This window comes from Anopheles ziemanni, chromosome 3, assembly GCF_943734765.1.
Source record: "Anopheles ziemanni chromosome 3, idAnoZiCoDA_A2_x.2, whole genome shotgun sequence".
Lineage (NCBI taxonomy): Eukaryota > Metazoa > Arthropoda > Insecta > Diptera > Culicidae > Anopheles > Anopheles ziemanni.
Window position 1 is genome coordinate 2,658,857 of NC_080706.1, and position 21,929 is coordinate 2,680,785.

General features: G+C 46.4%; 3 protein-coding genes across 3 annotated transcripts; 1 reads left to right on the forward strand and 2 right to left on the reverse strand.

Moving 5' to 3' along the window:
* The first annotated feature begins 601 nt into the window (after positions 1-601).
* LOC131288940 (actin-related protein 2/3 complex subunit 4) lies at positions 602-1,622 on the forward strand. The gene is made up of 2 exons (XM_058318122.1): positions 602-1,306; positions 1,374-1,622. The coding sequence occupies exon 1, from the start codon at positions 745-747 to the stop codon at positions 1,249-1,251; it is 507 nt and encodes a 168-aa protein (XP_058174105.1). The 5' UTR covers positions 602-744; the 3' UTR covers positions 1,252-1,306; positions 1,374-1,622.
* On the reverse strand, positions 1,615-2,815 carry LOC131288938 (ubiquitin fusion degradation protein 1 homolog). Its single transcript, XM_058318121.1, has 2 exons — positions 2,680-2,815; positions 1,615-2,608 (listed from the first exon to the last, which is right to left on the reverse strand). Exons 1-2 carry the CDS (start codon positions 2,680-2,682, stop codon positions 1,700-1,702), a joined length of 912 nt encoding a protein of 303 aa, XP_058174104.1. The 5' UTR covers positions 2,683-2,815; the 3' UTR covers positions 1,615-1,699.
* Positions 2,816-4,218: 1,403 nt separating this feature from the next.
* On the reverse strand, positions 4,219-13,915 carry LOC131288384 (bicaudal D-related protein homolog). The gene is made up of 4 exons (XM_058317515.1): positions 13,685-13,915; positions 5,143-5,890; positions 4,718-5,001; positions 4,219-4,632 (listed from the first exon to the last, which is right to left on the reverse strand). The coding sequence occupies exons 1-4, from the start codon at positions 13,913-13,915 to the stop codon at positions 4,219-4,221; spliced, it is 1,677 nt and encodes a 558-aa protein (XP_058173498.1).
* Positions 13,916-21,929: the final 8,014 nt, after the last annotated feature.

Genomic DNA, 21,929 nt, shown 5'->3' on the forward strand with positions numbered 1-21,929 from the left:
CCAATTTTTAAAGAGTAAGTTATAGAATCAATCAAAACTAAACTGATCTTTCGGATTTAAAATTTTTACGCATTTTTTTTTTAAATAGAACAATGTTGTTCCAATATTTTCTTCCTGTGGATTATGCGCCATCATAGAATCGCATGGTCTTTTAATAAAGGGGTCGACGGTCACCAAAGTTGGTCCGGGCGCTAAAAATGTAATATCAATCCATTATTACAATTTTTAACTGTACGTTTAAATGACATGAATTGTTTCATAGTATTCATCGACTTTTGGCGAAATTATTTCAATTGCTTGATTTGCACAAAATCGGTTCATAATCGAGGTTAAGCAATATTCGCTACAGCCACTACTTGTCAGTTGGCTGATAAATTATGCACAAACATAGGTGCAGTAGGCTTCTTTGGTGGTTTAATCAGGGAAAATGTCTCTTTTTTCTCTTATTTTTAAAACATTCTTATTTTCCACTTGGTTATATTGGTAAAATTAATGCTAGCAATTGCAAATAGTTGGGAAAAGTAAACAAAATCATACCTAACTGTCAAAATTATACCGTGACCTGCAGCTCTTTCACCGGTCTTGATTCGCGATAGTAAAGTAAGAAAAACATCATTTTTCTGAGTCAGCTTCGTGACGAATTTCAGTCCGATTCCGGTGTTTATTTCACCTATTTCTTTACCGTACCATTTCTTTTCCGTAAACAGATCACATTACGGGCGTAGAACGAAAGGATAAGAAAACATGGCCGCAACTCTAAAGCCTTATCTGACGGCCGTCCGGCACACCCTCACGGCAGCGATGTGCTTGAGCAATTTTTCCTCCCAGGTCGTGGAACGCCACAACAAGCCGGAGGTCGAGGTGCGTAGCAGCAAAGAACTCCTACTGACCCCGGTGGTCATTTCGCGAAACGAAAAGGAGCGCGTCCTCATCGAGACGAGTGTAAATTCGGTGCGTATCAGCATCGCGGTCAAGCAGGCGGACGAGATCGAGAAAATCCTGTGCCACAAGTTCACCCGGTTCATGATGATGCGTGCGGAAAACTTTATCATCCTGCGGCGGAAACCGATCGAGGGCTACGACATCAGTTTCTTGATCACGAATTTCCATACCGAGCAGATGTACAAGCATAAGCTGGTTGACTTTGTCATTCACTTCATGGAGGAGATCGATAAGGAAATCAGCGAAATGAAGCTCGCCGTCAATGCACGAGCCCGTATCTGCTCGGAAGAGTTCTTGAAGCGGTTCTAAGGCACCAAAGCCCGACAAATGCACTCCATGAAGATTATTCGACTAGTATCGAAAGGTATTGGGGATCGGGGTCTACCAGTGCAGGGAGCCAACTGTACTAAACTATTTCTTTTCGTTTTCAGCATTTTTAGTTTCGTTGCAATCTAGCCAAACGAGTTAAGGATAAATGTGGAAGAGGAAGATAGGTTAAGAAAAAATGTATTAATCCATTCGGATCGCATCGGAGCGTATTCCAAGCACAGCAAATATCAAAGCCGTAAGACATTTGGTTCATGATTTTATCTACCATAGAACTTCCCTACGATGAAGAGAGTTACGAAGAGACGGAAATATAAAGTTTATAACACACAAAAAACACACGAATCCGCCCGTAGAAATTCATGCATTTCATCATGATTGGATCACAAAGTTCCCTTACTCTATACGCTGCAGATCAAACTATTTGCCATTACTTGCGATTTTTCTTTAGGCTGAACCCTTCTCCCTGAAACTCTTCAAACTTGTTCTCTTCCAGTTTCGTATCGTTCTGCTCTGCCTTTCTTATACTCCGGTCAAACCGCAGTAAACCGAACGGATGTTCGTAGTCGGGAATTCCACGTACATACGTTTGCCTCTGTGCTTGCGGAGCATCGTTGGCCCCATTGTCCTTCTTCTTTTTGCCATCGAGTCTCGTGCCCTCACCTTTGAACGCTACAAATCCCGTTGGTTCGGGCATCAGCTCCGTCGGATCGATGGTCATCGGTTCCTCTTCCTTCTCCTTCCTCTCTGGCTCGGTGTACCCCACCGGAGGGGCGAACTCAACGTTCATATCACATTCGATAATTGTGACGGCAGGACCGGGCTTTGTTTCCAGCACCGAAAGCTCATACGTGGTGTTGTTGTACTTGATTGCAATCAAATCGCCCGTCGTCAGACAGGCAAAGTTCCGCAGACAATTCTCCAGCACTGCCTTCGGGTTTGTAATGTCCAAAAATTCAACACTCTGTGGCTGGAACTTTGAGTAAGTCGCCACCGGAATGGACACACTCTCGATCTCTACCATATCCCCTTCGTCAAGCAGCAGATTGTGCATCATCCAGTAGGGGATGTAGATTTTGCCTTCGTCAGCAACAAACTCGAGCACTCCTGCATGTGTGCTACGGTTAATCGATGCATTTGTGAGCTTGAATAGCATAGGGTAGACCACATTAAGCCTCGTCAGCTGATCGAGTGCCGACGGTGGCATAATGATTTTACCACCATTCTCCACATCCTGTCTTTCATTGCCCGGCAGCATCGATACCGAGTAGCATTTGTACGTGGTACTGAACGGACGGGAATGATCCGGAAACATCATATTAAACCCGTTGAACTGAAACTGAACAAAGCCCATCATTACATTGCGCAATAGAGACGCATCGATTCGGAGCTCCAGCGCGTTATACGTACCATGCTGTTTGATTTAACTTCTGCTCACACCACGCTCCTAAAAGGAAATCGAAAAAGACACCTGAGACAAATATCCAGTACCAATTTATGAACACACGCAGTTGGGATGATGACGATCCGTTTTGCATCAAATGTTGCTTTGGAATAAACAAATGAAAAAAGTATCGCAAATGTTTAGTCTGCGTCAATTGACAGTTGTCATGTTGTCAAACGTGAAAGGTTTCACATTCTGCCAAACGTCTTCAAAACGCCAGTTGATTGAAATATTTCTTTCTATTACATTGGAAAAATATTAAATATTCGGCACTCGTGTGTTTGAGGTTTTAACGTACAAACGTACGGTTGAGGTTTTGCTTACTTACCGTAATTTAAACAATTGTAAAACTACTAACGCTTTCGGCCGATATTGAAAAAAAAATCAAACACAATTAATACTTTTTAAAAATTGTTAAATTATTCTTCACATTTAGCTGTAATACGAATATATACAAAATATTACTCATTGTCCTGCTGCAAGTTGACGCTGCACTTCTTAACGGTTTTTGGTTCCGGCAGCTATCGATCGTAGAAAATGTGTTTTAGGCATATTGCATTCACACTACAGGTATCCACGATCATGTCCCTCTGTTGTATTAGTACGTTAGAAACAGGCTTTTTTCGGCATCGTTCGCTCACATATTCTTTAATTCTTTAGTTACTCGCGCTGGTATCGCGTATAAAGCAGCTCCTTGTATATCACTTGCGTTCGAATGAAAAAGGCCACCGTTATAATGTTCTATAGTTTTCTTTCCGCATCACTCTTGCTTCACGCGCCGAACAAGGTTTCATTTCCCATTCTCTATCACATTTACGCAGCTGTGTTTGCTTTACAACGCGCAAGAAAAACAACCATGCACGCACGCCGAACGCTTCCTCAGCCTCGGTCGGCACGGCTTTGCAGCTTCGCAATACGACGTTAACGATAAGTTTTGGTTAGAGACACTGTACGGGTTAATAGAAGTAAATTAAGAATATCGCTTTGTCTGTAGTAGGGAATAAAATTAACAATACTCTAATCCATCGTCTTGCCGATAGGTTTAAACTAAACGTTTGACTCAGCACCAAACGCTGCTGCTAGGACGCTGCTAAACGTGGCTGTGTCCGATAACGATAACGAACGAGTAGCTACGGTCCAGTGTAGCAGTACGCAACGAATGATTTGCTGGCGAAGATACAAAGTGCACAACGCAACGCCGACAGCAAAACCATTCAACGGTCAAGCGATGACGGCGAGGCATGTTTGTTTTAAGGCAGGATCACTTGCAGCTGCGATTCTGGAGGTTGGCTGGTTTGCGGTGATGGTGTCAAAAGGCTTTCGCAACATCCATTTCCCGTGCACATCCAAAGGTATTCATGTGTGTCATCATAAGTTAAATGCATCAGTGAACGATCAAATTCGGTTGGATGCTACATCCGCAATTCGACTCCGACCTAAACGGGAACCAACCAATGCGTCCTGCCGCGTTTGTTCCGCACCGATGTTCATACCGAGCCAGTCGTTCATCGATGGTAGAACAGATCAAGGAGCCGGCTCTTGCGCCCGCCGGTAGCCGAGCCGCCGGATGACTGCTGGGCCTGCTGCTGCTGCTGCGGTTTTGTACTAGACTCGATAAGCTTGTTCTTCATCTGCTCCTCGATCAGTTCGTGCATGTCAATCTGCCACTGTTCGAGCTGCTGCAGCAGCTCCACCTTCTGCTGGATTGCCTCCAGCAGTTGGCTGTTGGCCTGCATTAGCTCTACCCGGTTCTTGGCAAGCTCGATCTCAGCCTTGGTACGCCGCTCGATGGCAGCGTCACGATCCTTTCGGGCCTGCACAACCGTTTCGTCCTGCGCCAGGCTCGAGTGGGACGCATCCTCGCGGGCTTGATTGCGCTCCTCGATCGTGCTCTGTAGCTCAACATCTCGGACCGATAACTGCAAAAAAGGAAAGATAACAAAAAGAACGTTAAGAAACTTGTACATTATACTTTATACATTCAATGATGACCTCAAAACCTACCTTGCTCTCCAGCTGCATTATGATGTCATTCTTTTTCTTCAGCTCTTCTTCCTGCTCGATCAGCATCGAACGTGTCTGTTCGAACATGGTCTTGAACTGCATCGCATCCAGGTTCATAATGATATGCACGAGCTCATCCGCTGCCGACGATAGCATGCCACGACTGAACTTGTCGTTAACGGTCATGCTGGCACTGGTCGCTTCCGTTACCGAATGTTGCGGTGGCATCGACACGGACGCCATCGTGTTATCGAGCGACGAAAAGGACATATCCGAGTGTAATCCTGTGGAGATTGAGTTGGATGGAAAATGAAGCAATGACCTACTTCTATGATTTATATTCTATCCCATTCCCATGAAGCTTACGTCAATCACTATTCCGGATGTGATCATCCGCATATGATTAACGCCTGGTTTGAACGTACCTGAGTCATCGTCATGGTGAGTACTGCGCAACGTCTGACATAACGTCTTCAGCTGCTTGTACACCGACTGTGCCTCCTTGAGGACAAGCTGCGTAGCTTCGTCCTTCATCCCAGTGTCCTCCTCGTCGCCGTTCATCTCCTGCAGCAGTGACGAATGGTGATTCAACTCGCTGTGGAGTGATCGCTGCGAGTCAAACGACTCCAACCGCTCGCTGAGCGTGCCATTTTCACGCTCCAACCGATCGAGCGTCTGCACCGTCATCTGGTACTTGGTGTCCTGCTCCTTGGTACTCCGCTCTAGGATGTGTATCCGCTCGGACGCCTCGTTCAGCGCGATCGAGAGGTTCTCCCGCTCGTTCGTCGTCATGTGCAGGCGCGACTCGAGCTCATTCTTCTTGTCCAGGATCATGCGCAGCTCGTTCTTCAGGCTCTCCAGACTGTTGACGTGGTCCTGTATGCTGAGCGTGCGCCGATTGCACTGCTCCTTGATCTCCTGCAGCTGCGCCGACAGCTGCATCTCGGTGGCGTTGGACTTTTGCAGCTCGTTCGAGAGGCGCGTGTTTTGCGCCGTCAGCTCCTCGATCAGCATGTTCTTCTCGCGCTCCATCTGGCGCATAATCTGCTCCTGCGCTTCCAGCTTCTGCCGGAACTGCTTGATGTCCGCCTGTAGCTCCAGGATGACGGCCTCATTTTCACTCGAGCTGATTTCCAACTGGCGCTTTAGGATGTACTTCTCCTGCTCCAAATTCTGGCCGGGAGGGAGAAATGAATCAATACAAGAAACCGATTAGCATCACGAGGTCACGAAAGAATTGTTGCCTGAAAATGAGGTCACCGGTGTACACTTCTCGAAACCTTCCGTTAGGTTTCTTCCTTCAACATAAACAACTTGTAATACATTTACTAGCTCCCAATTATATCTCAGTGGCCTTTCTGAATTCTGAAGGTAACGGAACCGGCTACTGATTTATCGTTCTTGAAGCCCAACGCCGACCCAACAAGGGGGGGGGTTTCTAATCTCTCACCTCGCGAACGCTATCATCATCACGTGCGGACCAGGGTCACACTACCTACCATACAGCATTAACCAACCCTTAGCTGGTCAAGTTGAAGTTGGTTAATTGGCATGGAATGTGAGTCAGAACCACCAATAGAGGCAAAGCGGAACTGTTTCATGTTTGTGGAGCAATTGTCTGTGGCAGCAGCACTTTGCCAGCCTAACTGTATGTGTTAATGTTTGTTACTGTCCATCAACCACAAGGAGAACCATAAATCGTTCTAAACAACCAGTTAGTAACAAACAACGAAAAGTAAATAGGCGAAGAAAAACGACAATTAGAACGGCATAAATTCTGGCATGATATACGAGGGAGGAAAGGGGCAATAAATCAAACTTCCCACTGTATTCGGATGCAGAACGCCACTCCCTGTTTAAAAAAACAATGGTGCATCAAATAAACTTCTTACCAAAAACATAATCAGTTTCCAGGTTATGGTGGTGATGTTAACGGATTCTTTACTTCATTAGCATTCCAATCAGTTCCGACCTCCAAAGTCCACAGTTGGCGGGAGTCTGTTAACAGCAAGCAGGCAAACCTTCCCCACGTAAGCAAACCAAACGGTTCAATCAAGCAATTTGTCTAATTTCACCCACAAACCTAGAAAAACCCCCGACAATCTAGCGCCAAATAGCACCACTTTTGCTACACGTTTGAATTAGTGCCAAATCGGTCGATTGGCCATTCGAGGGCAGCTCCGCAAATTAGATCATTATACACATCGGATGGATCGATCGATCGATCGACCGTTCAGACGAAACCGAGGCATCAATTGATCGGTTTTTGCTTCGCCGCGGAGATTCAATCTCGAAGAAGCGTGCAAATTGCCAAACAACATCTCCGGCCGGGAGTCACACTGGCTCTTGAGAGGCTAAGAGGCTTTCAAGGAGAAAACATTAATTAAGTCTCATTAGAACCAAACTCGCTTGCCCGACATACCGTATCGAGAATCGCACAAGTGGTGTGCACAATGTTGCGCTGGTTTGGAAATGGAATTGGTTAAGCCTCCGACAGAATTATCCGAAATCCATAGCCGTTCGGTTCGCCGTTGCATCACACGAGCGGATGGACCAAGGGACGAAGGGATCCAAACCGGACAAAACACGAATTCGATATCCACGATCAGAAGAAATACACTCGAGAAGTTGGCAACAGGTCGAACCGATGTTCGAAACAATTTCCTCCCTTGCGCCAGAGAATGACGAAATCTGCCACCGAAACCAAACCGAACCGAATCGCTAGATTGTCCCGAGTTGCTGCAAGATGATGGCCGGGCCACGTGTGAGGTTTACGATCGCGTAGTTTACTGTTCGAAACTGTTGATCGAATTTGAAATGGAAACATCATCATCACCTAAAGGCGTAAAGCCCAAGAAAGGTGCGGCGACCGCATATCGCACACATATCGCATATCAATCAATAGAGGACGGAGTGTGTGAGGGAAGGAAGGGAAGGGGGGGAGGCTCACAAAAAAAAAACCCCCATCATCCTGATGCCACGCCTCTCTCTCGCGGTTGGCTCAGATTAAATAAAAGTAAAAAGTGAAGAAATCATTGAACCTGTTTTCCGAAACCGTTGACCGAAATGGCCAGGCCGTTTGAGTCATCGTCCCTTCTGGGTTGTCACTCAAACACGGCGGCCACCAACACACGCACCAACGGCGCCAGTTTTGCCAGCAGTTCAGGTTGACCGCGAAGGCAGGCGGCTCACGTCATCCGTTCCTTCGCGTCCGGTAGAGTTATGGCAAGTGTGGGACAAGTTTTTGTTAAAATTAGCACGTTCGCGTGGGCGGTTTGACCGTCGATGGACACGGGTTCGGTTGGCCACTCTTTTCCGGAACTCATGGTGCGGTTGACATGGGGCGACATCATAATCGCCAACACGGATGATTTGCGTATTTGGAACGGCGTTGCCTACTTCTTTTTTTATTTTTTTTGCGCAAATAAAACGTTGTTCTAGAACTTTCCGAAGAGTATCAAACCTGTCGGACGTTTTTGGCATGTTAATTGGTTGCGAAACTTGTTCCTCCTTTCTCAACGTGGTTGGTTAATACATTTTTGGTAAAAACCCAACCTTTTCTTTTAGATGGGTTTAAGTTAATGCAAACGCCAGGGTTAATTTTATCATATTGGTCTTACTTAGAAACCTGTTTAAAATTAACTAACGCTTCCATGGCATGCTTTGAATTTTGAAACTAAAAACTAAAAACAAATTCCACATTGAAATTTTATCCATCGTTCAAGTGAAATTCAACAGTAGGCGGATGAGATAACTTTCTAGAATGTCAATAAAATAATGTTATGGCTAATTTGACTGATGGGAATAGAAAATTAAATGTATGAACACAGTAATTACCTTTTCTAGTGTTAGTTATGGTAATAGTCCATACTAGATCGTTAGTTTTATGAAAATGGGCAAAATTATGGTGGCCCAGTTTTATAAATAATACAATAACTCACATTAATTATACCAAAGCCGAAGCTCGGGTTGGCTCGAGAAAGTTGTACTCGCGGAGTCGCTTTCCACATCCATCCCACACACTCTTGCATCGTCCGCGAACGCGGTCGCTTATCAAAAGAAATTATACATGCGTTTGCCTTCCTCATCAGCTGTTAAAATATTTATCCCTCCACACCATCCCCTTCCCTGCCTCATAGACCATGAGATACGGCGTCCATGCAACGATGTAGAGAGATGGATATCTCCAACACCGTGGTGGCGCGTACCATAACGATCGTGCGCATGCATGTAAGTAGCAGGTTTTGCGTCAAGAACCGTTCGTTATCGCATAGGAGCACATGCAAACACACACAATGTTGGTTACGCTTTGCAATCGCCGGCCGCGATTTTAATCATGTAGAATTTGGCCTCTCCCCGAGTGATGGTATTTGATTTTTAACAATTAAGCTTGTACAATTTTCTGGCCGTATGCGGCACGAACGGGGAGGGTGGTGTACTTTATAGCGCACGGTTATGTAATAAAAAAAAAACAACGGGCCACCGAACGAATGCTCCGCGGTCCAGCGGCCTCGAAATCCCGCCTCTAATCGAACATCGAAGCCACGTACGCACCTTGAGACAAACCTGAGACGGTTACGTGTCTGTATGTGTGCTATTGGTTATCCACCAACGAGGCTTAGAGGAGCTTTTGTGTGAGGATCGCAAGTTATCAATTATCAACGCATAATCAGTCCCTCATTCAGCCGCGTATTTCGATATTACCATTTCCAAATCGATTTTTTTTATGCCCCGAAACATCCAAAGGCATTGTGAGTGTCTCAATGGGGAGCTCAAGTGGTGTCTGCAAACGTCCCTAAATTATTTTTAAAAAAAGTTGATTCGACAACCGTTATTTCACTGCCGTTAGTCCCAAAAATAGTACAATTTCATGCAACATCGCGAAACCTCGGCTCGGCAACACTTTCCTTTTCGAGACGGTTTACCCAAGACGCACCTTAAAAAACTCCAACCCATCATTCCCAGCGTTCTCAACTCAATTGCCGCCAACGGTAAAGACTCAATTTCCTCCCGACACGGCATATGAAAGGCCCCCCCCGGAGAAGGAAGTAACCGTGAACAGAATGTCACCCGAAAACCCGTACAACAACTGACTTCGTCGGGCCATTACGAGAAGCCGTTAAAATCTCATCCCATCGGTGCAAAATCCCCGTACCGCGACACGGATGGCAGGTTGGTTGGTTGGTTGGTTGGTTGGTTTGAAAAAGGCCAACCTGGGAGGCCCCCGTTATGATGACGATGTTGATAGTTACCGGTGGCGTTTGTTTGACGCCGGTAAACAGTGACAAACTACCGCATTCCCTGGCAAACACAATCGCGTACGGGATGGGTCTCATTATGAGAGTGATAGTAAATTGCTCCCGTTATGGCTCGTGGACGATGGAATCAGACTGGAAACGGAGGCGCATTAAATGAGTTTTTGTACTCGGAAAACTTCAGATGAGGGAAGCAAAACGATACATTGTTTTTATATTGGAAAAAAGTGTGCTTTTAAAATTGTGCGAATATGATAGGATACAACCAATTTCAAACTGTTTGCTAGGGCTCTGTATCACTTAAATATAAAATACAAGGACAAACAAAATTGACATCTCTAAAACCACTCTTTTAAAAATCCATTACGAATTCCGTCAACGTTAATCCAGACGGTGGTAAAAATTAATTGTCACTAATATCTTATACAAACGCGATGACAGTTATGGATTTTGGACAAATTCGGCGACTGCCTCGATTTTCTATATTCATTGAGTGGTGCCGATGTTTTGATAATTTATTTTATGCTTTTCAATGCCAAATTTAATTCCACGAGAAGTCTATTGGAGCATTACATCATCAGATTGAAAGATAATGGCAAAAACGACATCGTCATCCTTCCTCGAAAAGTATCCATTTTACTCCAAACCACAACCGGGGGACACAATTCTGACTGACACAACGAAGGAAAGAAACAAACCTTTTCTTATCTCGTTTAGGAGTGCATTAATCTAAAGCGCCTAGCGCTCGGCTTGTGTTCCCGATATGGGCCCGCCAGCCAAAAAGAATTGAATCCGTCCCGTTGACAAGCTCTTTAGTAACCGCCTAGCTGGATACAACCGTGGTTCTGTGTGTGTCGGTTTGATTGTACGCGCAACCGATGGATACGAATGCGAAGGAACGCCCTTCAACCTTAAGCTCGACGTTTCTGCCGTCGAGCCCGGCGAAGGCTAACGTTCTGGGCGATGGAAACCTTGTAGCAAAAATTGGAGAACCTACCGTGAACCCGACAAAGCCCGTTGGGAATCGTCGCCGGTTATGAGTCATTCCACACCAACAAGGCCACGGACCGGAATCGGTCGATGGTGCTTGCGGGTAGAGCAATACGGTAGCCTTTCGGTTTCGAAGGCGGTATTGGGTGCGGCCAAACTTATGCACCAAATAATATTCTTAATGTCACTGCCATCAATCAAGCACCCGGGAGGTTTCCCGAAATGAATTTTAAATTAATGCATACCCTCCAATTGCCTGCAAATGCCTACATCCTGTGTTAGCGGTAGTATAAATTCAGAACTAGAACTCCTGGCCATAGGCCAACCGCACCAACCAACCAATCACCCCCCCGTGACACATGAAATGCTTCAAGGTTAGCTGTAAAAACCACAACGACCGATTAAATAACCTTTTGCAAGTTCGTCGCTTACCCGCGGCATCGCAATCTTTCGTTTCGTTCGCGCTTGATCGACGCTGCCAAGTCGATCGTGTGACTCATCCGGCGCTCACCATTCACGCACATTCGCACATGCGGATCTCCCCCCGATGAGATCAACGCGTCTGGATGGGAGGACTTTCGGTTTGTTTTTACTTTCGCAAGACTTCTGCTTCTTCCCGCCGAAGCGAACTGTGACCTATGGAAGTGAGGTAGTATTTACCGACGATCGCAACTCGCTTTCGACGCAACAGCCAATGATTTCTCGCAAATAATCGTTAGTGATCTTTAACGTCTTCCAGACCGATTTGCATAGTCAACATTGTCCAATCGCATATCCTTGGGGGGAGGATGAAGTCATGTGAAATTATGAAGCTTTGTCATCGGGCTGGAAAACGTCGTGTGATGCCCGTTCTTCGCCCTCGAATCTATCGATCGTAACCACCTTCGGGGAGCGCGCGAACACACACAGCGTTTGTGCTGCAATAGTAATGGCTTTCGTTAACGCCACAACTCTAATTACAGGCTCTTGGGGGAGCGCTTTTGCTAAATATACAGTGTATATAGCCCCCCCTTCTGCCATATAGGTTTATGTGTGCCGGTATAAAAACTGTTTCACCCGCAGCTAAAGGAGGATTTATCCGGGTGGCAAGAGATAGGAGGGGGGAGGGGGTTGTGTGCAGGGAAAGGTAAGCTTGAATTATTTAGCTAATGACTCAATGGCGCATAACGTCATCCGTCTATCCGTAATTCCTTCGAACCTTCGGCTCTCGGTTCCCCACGCGCTCGACGGTGTTGTGTCCGCGTTTTGGTCACCTTCGCGCTGTTTCCTCCCCCCCCCCACCCCTCTCTTCTTGCAGCACACCCCCCTGTTACCCACGTTCCCGAAACGGGTGGACCCTCGTGAGCTTCAAGTGTTGCGAGTGTGCTTCAGGTGGTCAACGCGATCGATTCGTTTAGATATTCGTTTGCTTTGGGAAATGCAATTGATTGGTGGGATTAACTCCATGAAGTCGTCTATTGGTTTCAATGTTCTTCGGCTTCTTTGGTCCCACGAGCGCCACACGTTCAGCGGTAACCTTGTCGTCGAGTTAGAACGCGATCACTCAACGACAAGGAATCAACCAAAGACTAATCCGTTCCTCCCGATTCGTAGTAAAGGCGAATAAAATGCAAAAGCCTAAAACCGGGTTCCGTGTAGAACGAAAAAGCCCACTAATCGAAACTAATCAAATTCCAGTGGATTCCTAGCTTTAGGACGACGAGGCTCTGGCCAAGGAATCACTACAACCGTCAGTCATTGGTTCCGTTCGAGTTTAATTAAATTATCCAACCCGTAAGCCGCGCGTTAAACGAGACAGCTTTCGGTGGCGAGCCCGGATGTTGATAGCATGTGCCTCGGCCGGTTCGGCGTAACGTGACTCTCTCGAGAAGCTTGTTCTTTGTTTAGCAACGACCTATTTCTTCCAACTATGCTCGCGCATGTCGCGAAAGGTTATTTCTGTCCGCCAGCAAGACATCCGCTTTGCCATATGCACCGGTTCGGTCGGGTTCGAAGCTGTCTTTCTTTCTACCACCAACCGTCGAAACCTGTTTCAGACCAAGCTAACCGCAGGAACGGGGAGTTCAGGGAGCGGACAAGAGACGTGTGTCTCGCCCACTCGCGCCCAACACACAACCCCTTGCCGGCTTCCTTGTGTGAATGTCACGATAAAGTAATTCAATACAAGCCCTCCTGGATCGGGTTGACCACGCCATTTCATTCTCGGCGATCTCCTTTCACTTGGCAACGCAACCCATACACGAGCCTTTAGAAGGGATCGAAGGTCTGTGCGGTTGATCTGCACAGCAACCTCCAAGGGGATCGGATACATATTTTGCCGTTTTAATGTAGAGCAACCGTTAGCGGTTGACTTTGTGGCGAGTGAATAATGTTCTTATCAGATTCCCACGGCAGCCAGTTTCAACCATAGGCCACCACTTTTCCGTTCTGCTCACAGCTGCCGAAGCCGAAGGACGGCAAGAGCTCGAGCCCGAAAGCGCCACACTTTGATCTACATAGCGCGGAATGGAACCGAACCGGTTTTTTAACGCCAAATTAACCTTTTGAGAAACCGTCGATCGTCGAATCGAAGATTTGCCAAAGTGAATCTAATGAACTTGGATGAATTTAAAGTGGAGTAAGACATTTCACGATTTACAATAACCGGTGACCTTTGGGCTTAGATTCGGACCAGCAAGGAAAGGAAAACGTTTGCTCTCCAAAGTAAATAAGTGTGACCTACCTCCACCTTCGCCGAGTAGTCGTCGATCAGCTTGTCCTGCTGCTTCTTCAGCTCCTCGTTCTTCTCCAGCAGCGCCTTGCCGAGCTCGGCCGCCAGCAGCAGATCGGCCTCCTTCTGGTGCAGCTGCGCCCAGACATCCTTTTCGGCGACCAGACCACTGTCGGGTGGCCGGGTCTCCATCTCTAGGATGTAGTCCTCGAGGGTGGGCTTCAATTTGCTGTGCGCATCCATTGGGCGATATGAAAATTGACGTTTGGGTGGGGGTGGGGTTTTTGGTTTTGGTTTGGGGTTTTAGACGCGTGTTTGTTTACGGGGACCCGTTGGAAGGTGCCTTTCGAACGCCTTCGGGGTTCAGTTCACAACGCAACGTACAAAGCGATAAGGGGTTTGGTTAGGGAAGGAGTACTTAGTAGATAGCGTAGATGTAGGCGTAGATGAACAAAGTTACAGAATGGCAGTAGTATGTAGTAACACCGAGTTGGTTAGAAGAGAGCTATATGTATGTATGCCGGTTCGGTTGGTTTTTCTTTATCCTGTCGTGTCGTTTCGGGAACCAACACAAGCACGCACACACACGCACACACGCCAGTCTCTCGGAGGGCTTCACGTTACATCGGGGGCAGCACTGCCACCGGGTCTCGCACTGCACTCGCTAGCACTTCCTGCGACATCGGCTCCATGCGTCATAACGGTCCACTCATAAAACACACCGCGCTGACGACGATTAAAATGCTCAAATCTTCACTCTAGGCGACCTACGCGAGCGGATTTGGACGGGGCAGAAGGAAAAGGGGGTTTTGTGCAAAAGGAAACCAGAAAAAACGTCAGTCATAAATCATATCAGAGTGCAACGAAATAAAGGAAAAATGGCGTCCTTATCATACCGACCAGTAATGACCAAGCAAAACGCACCCATTCCGATAAAACCCAAGCACCATCTTACTTTCCTTCTTCTCTTCTCCAACAACTATGTACATTCACAGACGAAAGTTATTTTAACTCCGTTTCCTTCGCAAAGGCGTAGCAAAAATGATCGATAATGATAAGCTCCACCGTCGTGATTTCTTTTGAGTAAATAATTCATATCAAGTTCGAAGTGAATAAAATTCACCAACGCTTTTCGCTTTTAATGTTGTGTGTTTTCTATGAAAAAAACAATGTCTCGAAGAAAGTTTCACTCGGCCCAAGCGGTGTCCCAACGGAATTTCCATCAGCGAACCCTTCTCGGCCCATTTACAACAAAAATCAGTGACGATTTCACGACGACCTTACCAATCAGGAAACCCCGTAGGAAATGGGCAACACTCCTGCCAAAACCATTTAATGAAAAAGCATTTTCCGGCCTGAGGAGGGAACATAAAAAAGAGGCACAATGATTAACACAGAATGTGGAGTAAAATGGCGTGCCCGTGGCAGATGATGTTGTTGGATGCTTCGTGTATTTCATCGGGTTTCGGTTTCGGTTTCCAAGGTGCAAAAAGCGGCCAAACCTGAAAGCTACATCGTTTTTCCTTCCTTCCTTCCATTGCCTCCACCTCGAAATCGGAAGCTCATTTTCGTTGGTGAATCGTTGAACGGCTTTCGGTCACGAGCGGCGTTTGTTGTTGTTCGCTGTTTCGATCGGATGCGCTGCCTTTTTGGATTTCAATTTTTTACAATGACGCGATCCGACCCGTGCTCGGCGGAAGGTACGTCAAGCGGGCAGTAAAAGTGCTTCCTTCCTGCCACAAGTCGTCACCGTCCCCCCCCGGTCCTTTTTTTCTCGATCCGATGATGACCGTTTTGTGAATGATCTTTTGAAGCTGCGAGACGACAGTGTCGATTAAGGCGCTCGTGATCGTGCTTAAGATCACGAAAGCCGCCAAGCTCCATTGTGCTCGAGCACCCGAGAGATGCAACATGAGTCAGCAGAGAGGAAATCGTTAGCGACTTTTGCTTGAAAACGTTTCGATTGACTAACGGTTGTTGTCAAATGCGATGCCCACGAGCACGAGCACAAGATCTCCGCACAAGCGAAAAAGAAGTCGCAACAAAAAAGCCGCAGAAATAATTCAATTGAATTTCTTACCTAACGGCATCGGTAACCGAAACCACCAACCAACCAACCAGCTTCGGTTAGGGTATTTATCAAATTATGATCAAGCTGAAGTTGGAAAAAAGGGCGGCTCCGGGACGGACGGCGTGGAAAAGGGAACCGATCGTGCCGGGGTTTTCTTCTCTCAGTAGTTCACCCGCAATTACCATGCTCCAGTTTGACGACTGCCATTCGATACGTTCGTCCCACCTGCCCCGCCGGGAAAACAGGTACAACTAATGACCGAAAACGCATCGAAATACAACCCCCCCGTTTCGGCGTAACCTGTCCCGGGTGGCAAGTGAAAGGAAGAAAACACAACAAATGGTGTAATGGCGAATTTATCTGCTATCCAAACACGGGAGCCAAAATCACTAATTACACTTATTACTGGCGAAAAGTGAGGCTGCAATAGGAGGTATAAAAGCATCGCCCCAAAACGCCACAGCGTCGCATTGCTTCACAGTAAGTTTGATCGAAGATAGAAAAAAACCCCGAAAGGCTTATGATGGGAAGCCTCCACCGATGTCCAAATCAACCCAATCCAACGTTTTCGGTCGACGATAAATTTATGCGCTTCGTTGCAGTGGAAAAGTTCGTCTTATCAGCTGATGGATTTAAAACGGGAATTTATTTATTATTGAAAACAACTTTATATAACAACGAAACCTATTCGCTATCAATCGTCACGGAAGGTTGTACGAAAACAACAGTTAGACGTGTTTTCCTTTCGTCCTACTCGCGTTAGCTCGTAACACCGCATTAAACCACCTAGGCTAAGGGTTCGAAATTCGTCGACCTTAGCGTGAGGTGGTGAATGAGGGTGGTTGGAAAAATCGAATGTCAAACACCTTTCCGTGCGGAACGAACGCGTGGTGGAGAGGGAAAATTCCGTGCCCTCTAAACAGAGGTTTCCCAAACCGCGAACGATAACGATGGAAAAACTAATCGCTCACCAACGGCGGACTGACCTCTTAACGAGCCCACGGATGGTCTTAAGGCAGGAAAAAAAGCTTCAACGTTAGCTGGGGTTGGTGGTGGCCGAAGGGTAAAAAATAACCCCCGAAAAATTGAACCCACAACGAGCACCGACGATCGGAATCCTCGTCTCCCACCCCAGTGGAAGGAAAACGCACCTCCATCGTGCGCCATCGGATGACTCAACTGGTTGGGCATCGTTCGTTGCTCGTTCGTTGGATTATTTATAGACCCAATATATGCCGTGGCAGTTCCGCTTTGGTGTTTGCGTTGTGGTGTACGTCCACTGGCAAACTTTCGCCATCAGGTGTTGAAGCAAAACGGCCGAAAACATAACGAAAAAAAGATAAAGTAAATGATGGCATCAAACGGCACTTTGGTGTTGGATCGATGCACCTCGAAACGCCTGCGAGTAAACCCCCCGCTTTTTCCGAGCTATTCTTTTATCGCGCAAAGCGCAAACTTTTCTCGCCAAAGCTGACTCACCCTTTGATAACGCGACAAATGTTGGTGCCCGTTTGGTTTTATCATTTCTCATTAGATGAAAGACCAGTCGGACGATCAGACAACGGTATCGTCTCATAAACAATTACATTAAATAAAATAAAACCAGCACCAAACATTCGCCCTCGTATATCTTATCTTGTTTGAGGGAGATAACAAGGAACAGCGGGCTACGATATGGCCAATAAACACACGCTTCGTGTCCAATGTACCGTTTTCCGATCGGGTTGGAACAACTTAGAATGTATTTCGTACAACGTGCCAATCGCAAATGTCCAATAATCGATCAAATGTGACGCGCTCGTTTCGTGTCAATGTCAACGGAGCGTAACGGCGTCGAAATCCCATGTGGACGATCCTTCTACACACAAATGGGCGATTTTCCTAATGAAACCTCCGGGCCAGAGTCTGCCCGGAGGCCAGTGACTCCGGCCGCATGCAACGAGCTGGCCACGAAAGCAAAAAGATCTGATCGACATGATTGTGCACCGCGCACGTGTTCGCGACGGACTTTCGGGAGCGAGATACATATCTAATGATCGATAACGTTTTCGAGGCTCACGAAAAAACGCCCCGCATCCGGTACAAAACGCGACGGAATGGTTGAATTCTAATGAGCACATCACCCCACGCAGGCACGTATGGAGTCGAGCTCTAAACGATCGCTTCCTTCAACGAGGCCTTCCACTTTGTAGTACAATTCTAAAAAAGTGAGCGTAGAATGAAGAATTCACAAGTTTGGTAACAAAAACAAACTCGTTGTAACACCGACATTTGGTGTGGTGTAAGGAGAAAAGAGAGAGGTGAATTGATTAAAATTAATCAATCGTTTGCTAATTGCTGGGCCAGGCCTGACCGCGTTCGCCAGAAGTTGGAAACAAAATCATCCACATGTCCACATACACCGGCCTTCGGAAATCGATCGACTATAAATTTACCGCCAGCTCGCATGGCCTAGATTTCCCAACTTTGCTGGGATTTTGAAAAAAAACCCGATCCGAAACCACAGTGACCCCACACCCCTTAAAATTGGTTTAAAACATTCGCAAAATAAGCGCACTTCCTCGATAGCCACAGACAGTTAAATCAAAACTTTGATGAGAAAATTATAAAGTTATTTTTCAAGAATCTCAACCACGGCCGGGCGAAACAAAATGAAGCTATTTACTGAAAAATTGGTGAATCGCAAGGGAAGTGGACACGCGGTGGCGACGTTCGGTTCGATCCAAGGGAAGGTTGGAACTTGATGGAGCTTAACACTTTAAAGTAACACCCACCCCGCGAGACGTACAAAAACAACCATTTCCCTCGATTGAGACCTCCAAAAAATGGATTGCTTTGAGGCACTGCTGGGTTGGGTTTTTTAGACGGGGCGCCGTCTGCGGAGGTGCGAATTGGACACAGACCCCAAAAAAGGTGGCCTTAAAAACCATTCTCGAGGTCAAATGGAGGAAGAATGGAAGTTGGTGAGAAATGAGGTTGACTGATCAACCGGCGGATCATAAATCAGACCAGGTAAGTTGACACGGTTGTTAGGGTTTAGTTGTTTGTTTTTGATACAATTGAAACCTCTTATTATAAATCCTAAAAGTAACCTTCACAAAAGTATTCAGTTGGACGAACAAATAAGGGTTCATCGAATTCAATATTTTCGCGGAACATAAGCCTACACCAAAAGTAATTGGATTTAGGACACATAGGTTCAAAAATCCTACACCCAGAGGCCAAGGACACCGGAGCTAGTTTGGAAATAGTTCATGCCCTGTATTTTTCGCCCGTGGCCGAAACACGCAACCTGCCCTAGGGCCACTGTACTCGGAGAAACCCTGGCCGAGCTGCCGTGCCATGAAGTGCTCGCAACACACGACGACGACGACGAAGTCATGAAAGTTTCATCGTCACGCATGTAACACCAACAAAACAAATGCGTCATCCTCTACTAGAGTTGGCCAGCATTGAGCCATACACGGACTCGCTTCGAAAGTAAACCCTTCTTGCACCGAGAAAATATAAAACGGGCGTGAAATGAACTAATCACTTTTCTATTAAGCTCACGTTTGTTACAACGCAAGGAAAGCACAATTATTTGAAGCAACTGCCCAAGAGTCTCATGGAGGGAAAGCATTTCCCCGGCGATAGTGAAATTATAAAAATAATATTGATCAATCTACTGGATGATGGATACGACCCAACTTACTGTTCCCCGGAAGTAACCCCTCGCATGGAGTGGTACATTTATTGTGTTGCCTACCATTTCGTCGGTTGCAAAATGTTTACCAAACAGTTTTCCTTCCAACTCGGAAACGGTTAATCACGTTGGTAACCAGCGCGCATGAGGGGAAAACTTTTGCTCCGTTATACAACCACTGACTGAGATAACACCATCGTTAAATGGACTGACACACGTTGAGGCATGACGATCGTGACTTTCTGCCAAGACTCCAAGAGCCCAATGCAAGATCATGTAGGTTTTCGCCCATTGTCGCCTTAAATCCCTTCGCAGGTGTTACTTCATTTTCAGTGAGCATTTTCCGCGCGCCGGAAAACTAAATTCCCCAACATGAATCGGTTGCCCTCTGAAGGGTTCTGTTTGTTTGTGGTCCATCCGTGTACCATATCAATTTATCGATCAAATTTTTTCCACCAGTACCACCATTTTCCACCCGCTTTTTCAAACGCTCCAAGGGGGTGGAGAGTGGCTTGAAGAAAACATAAAACTAGTACACAAACACACCGACACGTGCACGCCACGCCAGAAACTAGGAGACAGAAGAAAAAAAAACCTCCAATGTGCTCCCCTTTGGACATCACAAACAAGTACAGGCACGGAAGGATGGTACGATTAATTCCTTGCTCGAGTTTTGTTGCACCGTACACGATTTTCCGTTTTCCATTCCGTTTCGTTACCGGCCATCGTCTTTTCGGACATTGCAATGCGGTCGCACTTGGCCATTGGCTTCTCGCTTTTGCGGTGTTCTTTCGCGCCCGTACGATGAGCAAACGATTTTTCCACTTTTCCGATGCCCATAGCCCACCGTTTTCACAATCGATTTTCGGGTTCACCATTTTTGTTTTCCGACACCCGTGGTTCGCGGTGGCGTGGGTCTCGAAAGAGAGAAGGCTTGGCACTTCCTTTGTTACTTTGGCTGTGAATTGTTGCTAATCCATTTAATTGCACCCCAAACGGATGATTGAGAAAACTGCGCGGCGCGAGGAGAAAAGTTGCGTGCCGAAGGAGGAAAGAGAGACAAGGGAAACCTTAGCGAAGCGCGGGGTAGAGGGAAAACACACCAACAACCACAACCACAACAACAACAACCACAACAACAGCACCAACAGTTATCGGCGAAACTCTTGCATTGGGATGCGGGGTGTTTTGTTTCTCCACTGCAACCCGAAGCCGTGGTGCAGTCGATTTTCGAACGATTTTTCTGCGGTTTATCATCAAAGTAGGTCGCTGTCGAAAAACTCGATCACCGGGCGGATATTTACACCAGCATACATACAGCACACACACAAATTTACACGCACAACACACACACACAAGCGCAAACAGCACGAACGATCGGAAAACACTTAGCCAGGGAATTGCATGATGATGCGGGGGTTTTCGATGAGTTGGGCGAATTAAGCAAAGTAGATTATTTTTTTTAGTTTAGACTGCTGATGGTGACAGTTTTTTTTTTTTTTTGTACAGGAACTGTTAACAAACAAAACCAAAAATTCACCTCAAATGTTCGACTGTGTTTGGTCCCTCGCGAGGTCAAAGCCTCGGCGGAGGAATATCGCTGGGTTGAATTTCTGCCGCAAAACGGGATGCTTGCGGGATCCAAACACGGAACGCGCGTCTTAGCAACGCCGCCACAACACGGATGGTAAAGCGCTGCGCAAAGCTCGATGTGCTTTCCACCAAAAACTAATAGAAAAAAAGGGAAAACCCTTTGACTAACACAGAACGCGCGAACGAACGCGGTACGGCGAGGAACCACGCTTCGAAGTCGACACTCTACTGACGGCGCAGGTAACGAACGCGAGTCACGCGAGCCTCAGGTGAGAAAGGCCGCTGGTTGCTGCAGCTGTTACGAGCAATGGAGAAGGCGCCCCAGAGAGCCCCGGAGAGCAATAGGGCAGCGAATCCGCGAAGAGAACACAATCGAGCGAACATCGCGGACGAATCGGCGGTTCCTCGAAGAGACTGTAGGGGAAACCGGGGCAATTTACTCCATGGTATTAACAAAAGTCGAAACTCACCAATTAATCATTGTAGGGCTCAGTAAGATCAATCTTCGAAACATTGCATACCATAGGGATCATTTAACAAATTCCATTTTGTTTATGAAAGATTTAACACACTTGGGCACTACAGTGGGCATTTCATCTTGTCACTGTTTTTTCAATACGTATTTTTTTTTTTTTTGTGTAGTTAAACTGTTTGTTTTCACTGATTCATAAATGATCCTGATAAAGAATATGCAAAAGCTAGCGGCTCGTTCAATGGCAACTGTAAGCTATCGATTCATTACTATCTACGGATCTACGCGTTCTATTTCAAATGTTCAAATACATCGAATTTGTTTATCGGTTGTAGTTGTGCCACGCATAATCGGAAGATTACTGTATTTTTCCACATCGTATTTAATATCGCCAAGACTATCGTTAACCGGATCTGCTATATGCATGCATAAAAAG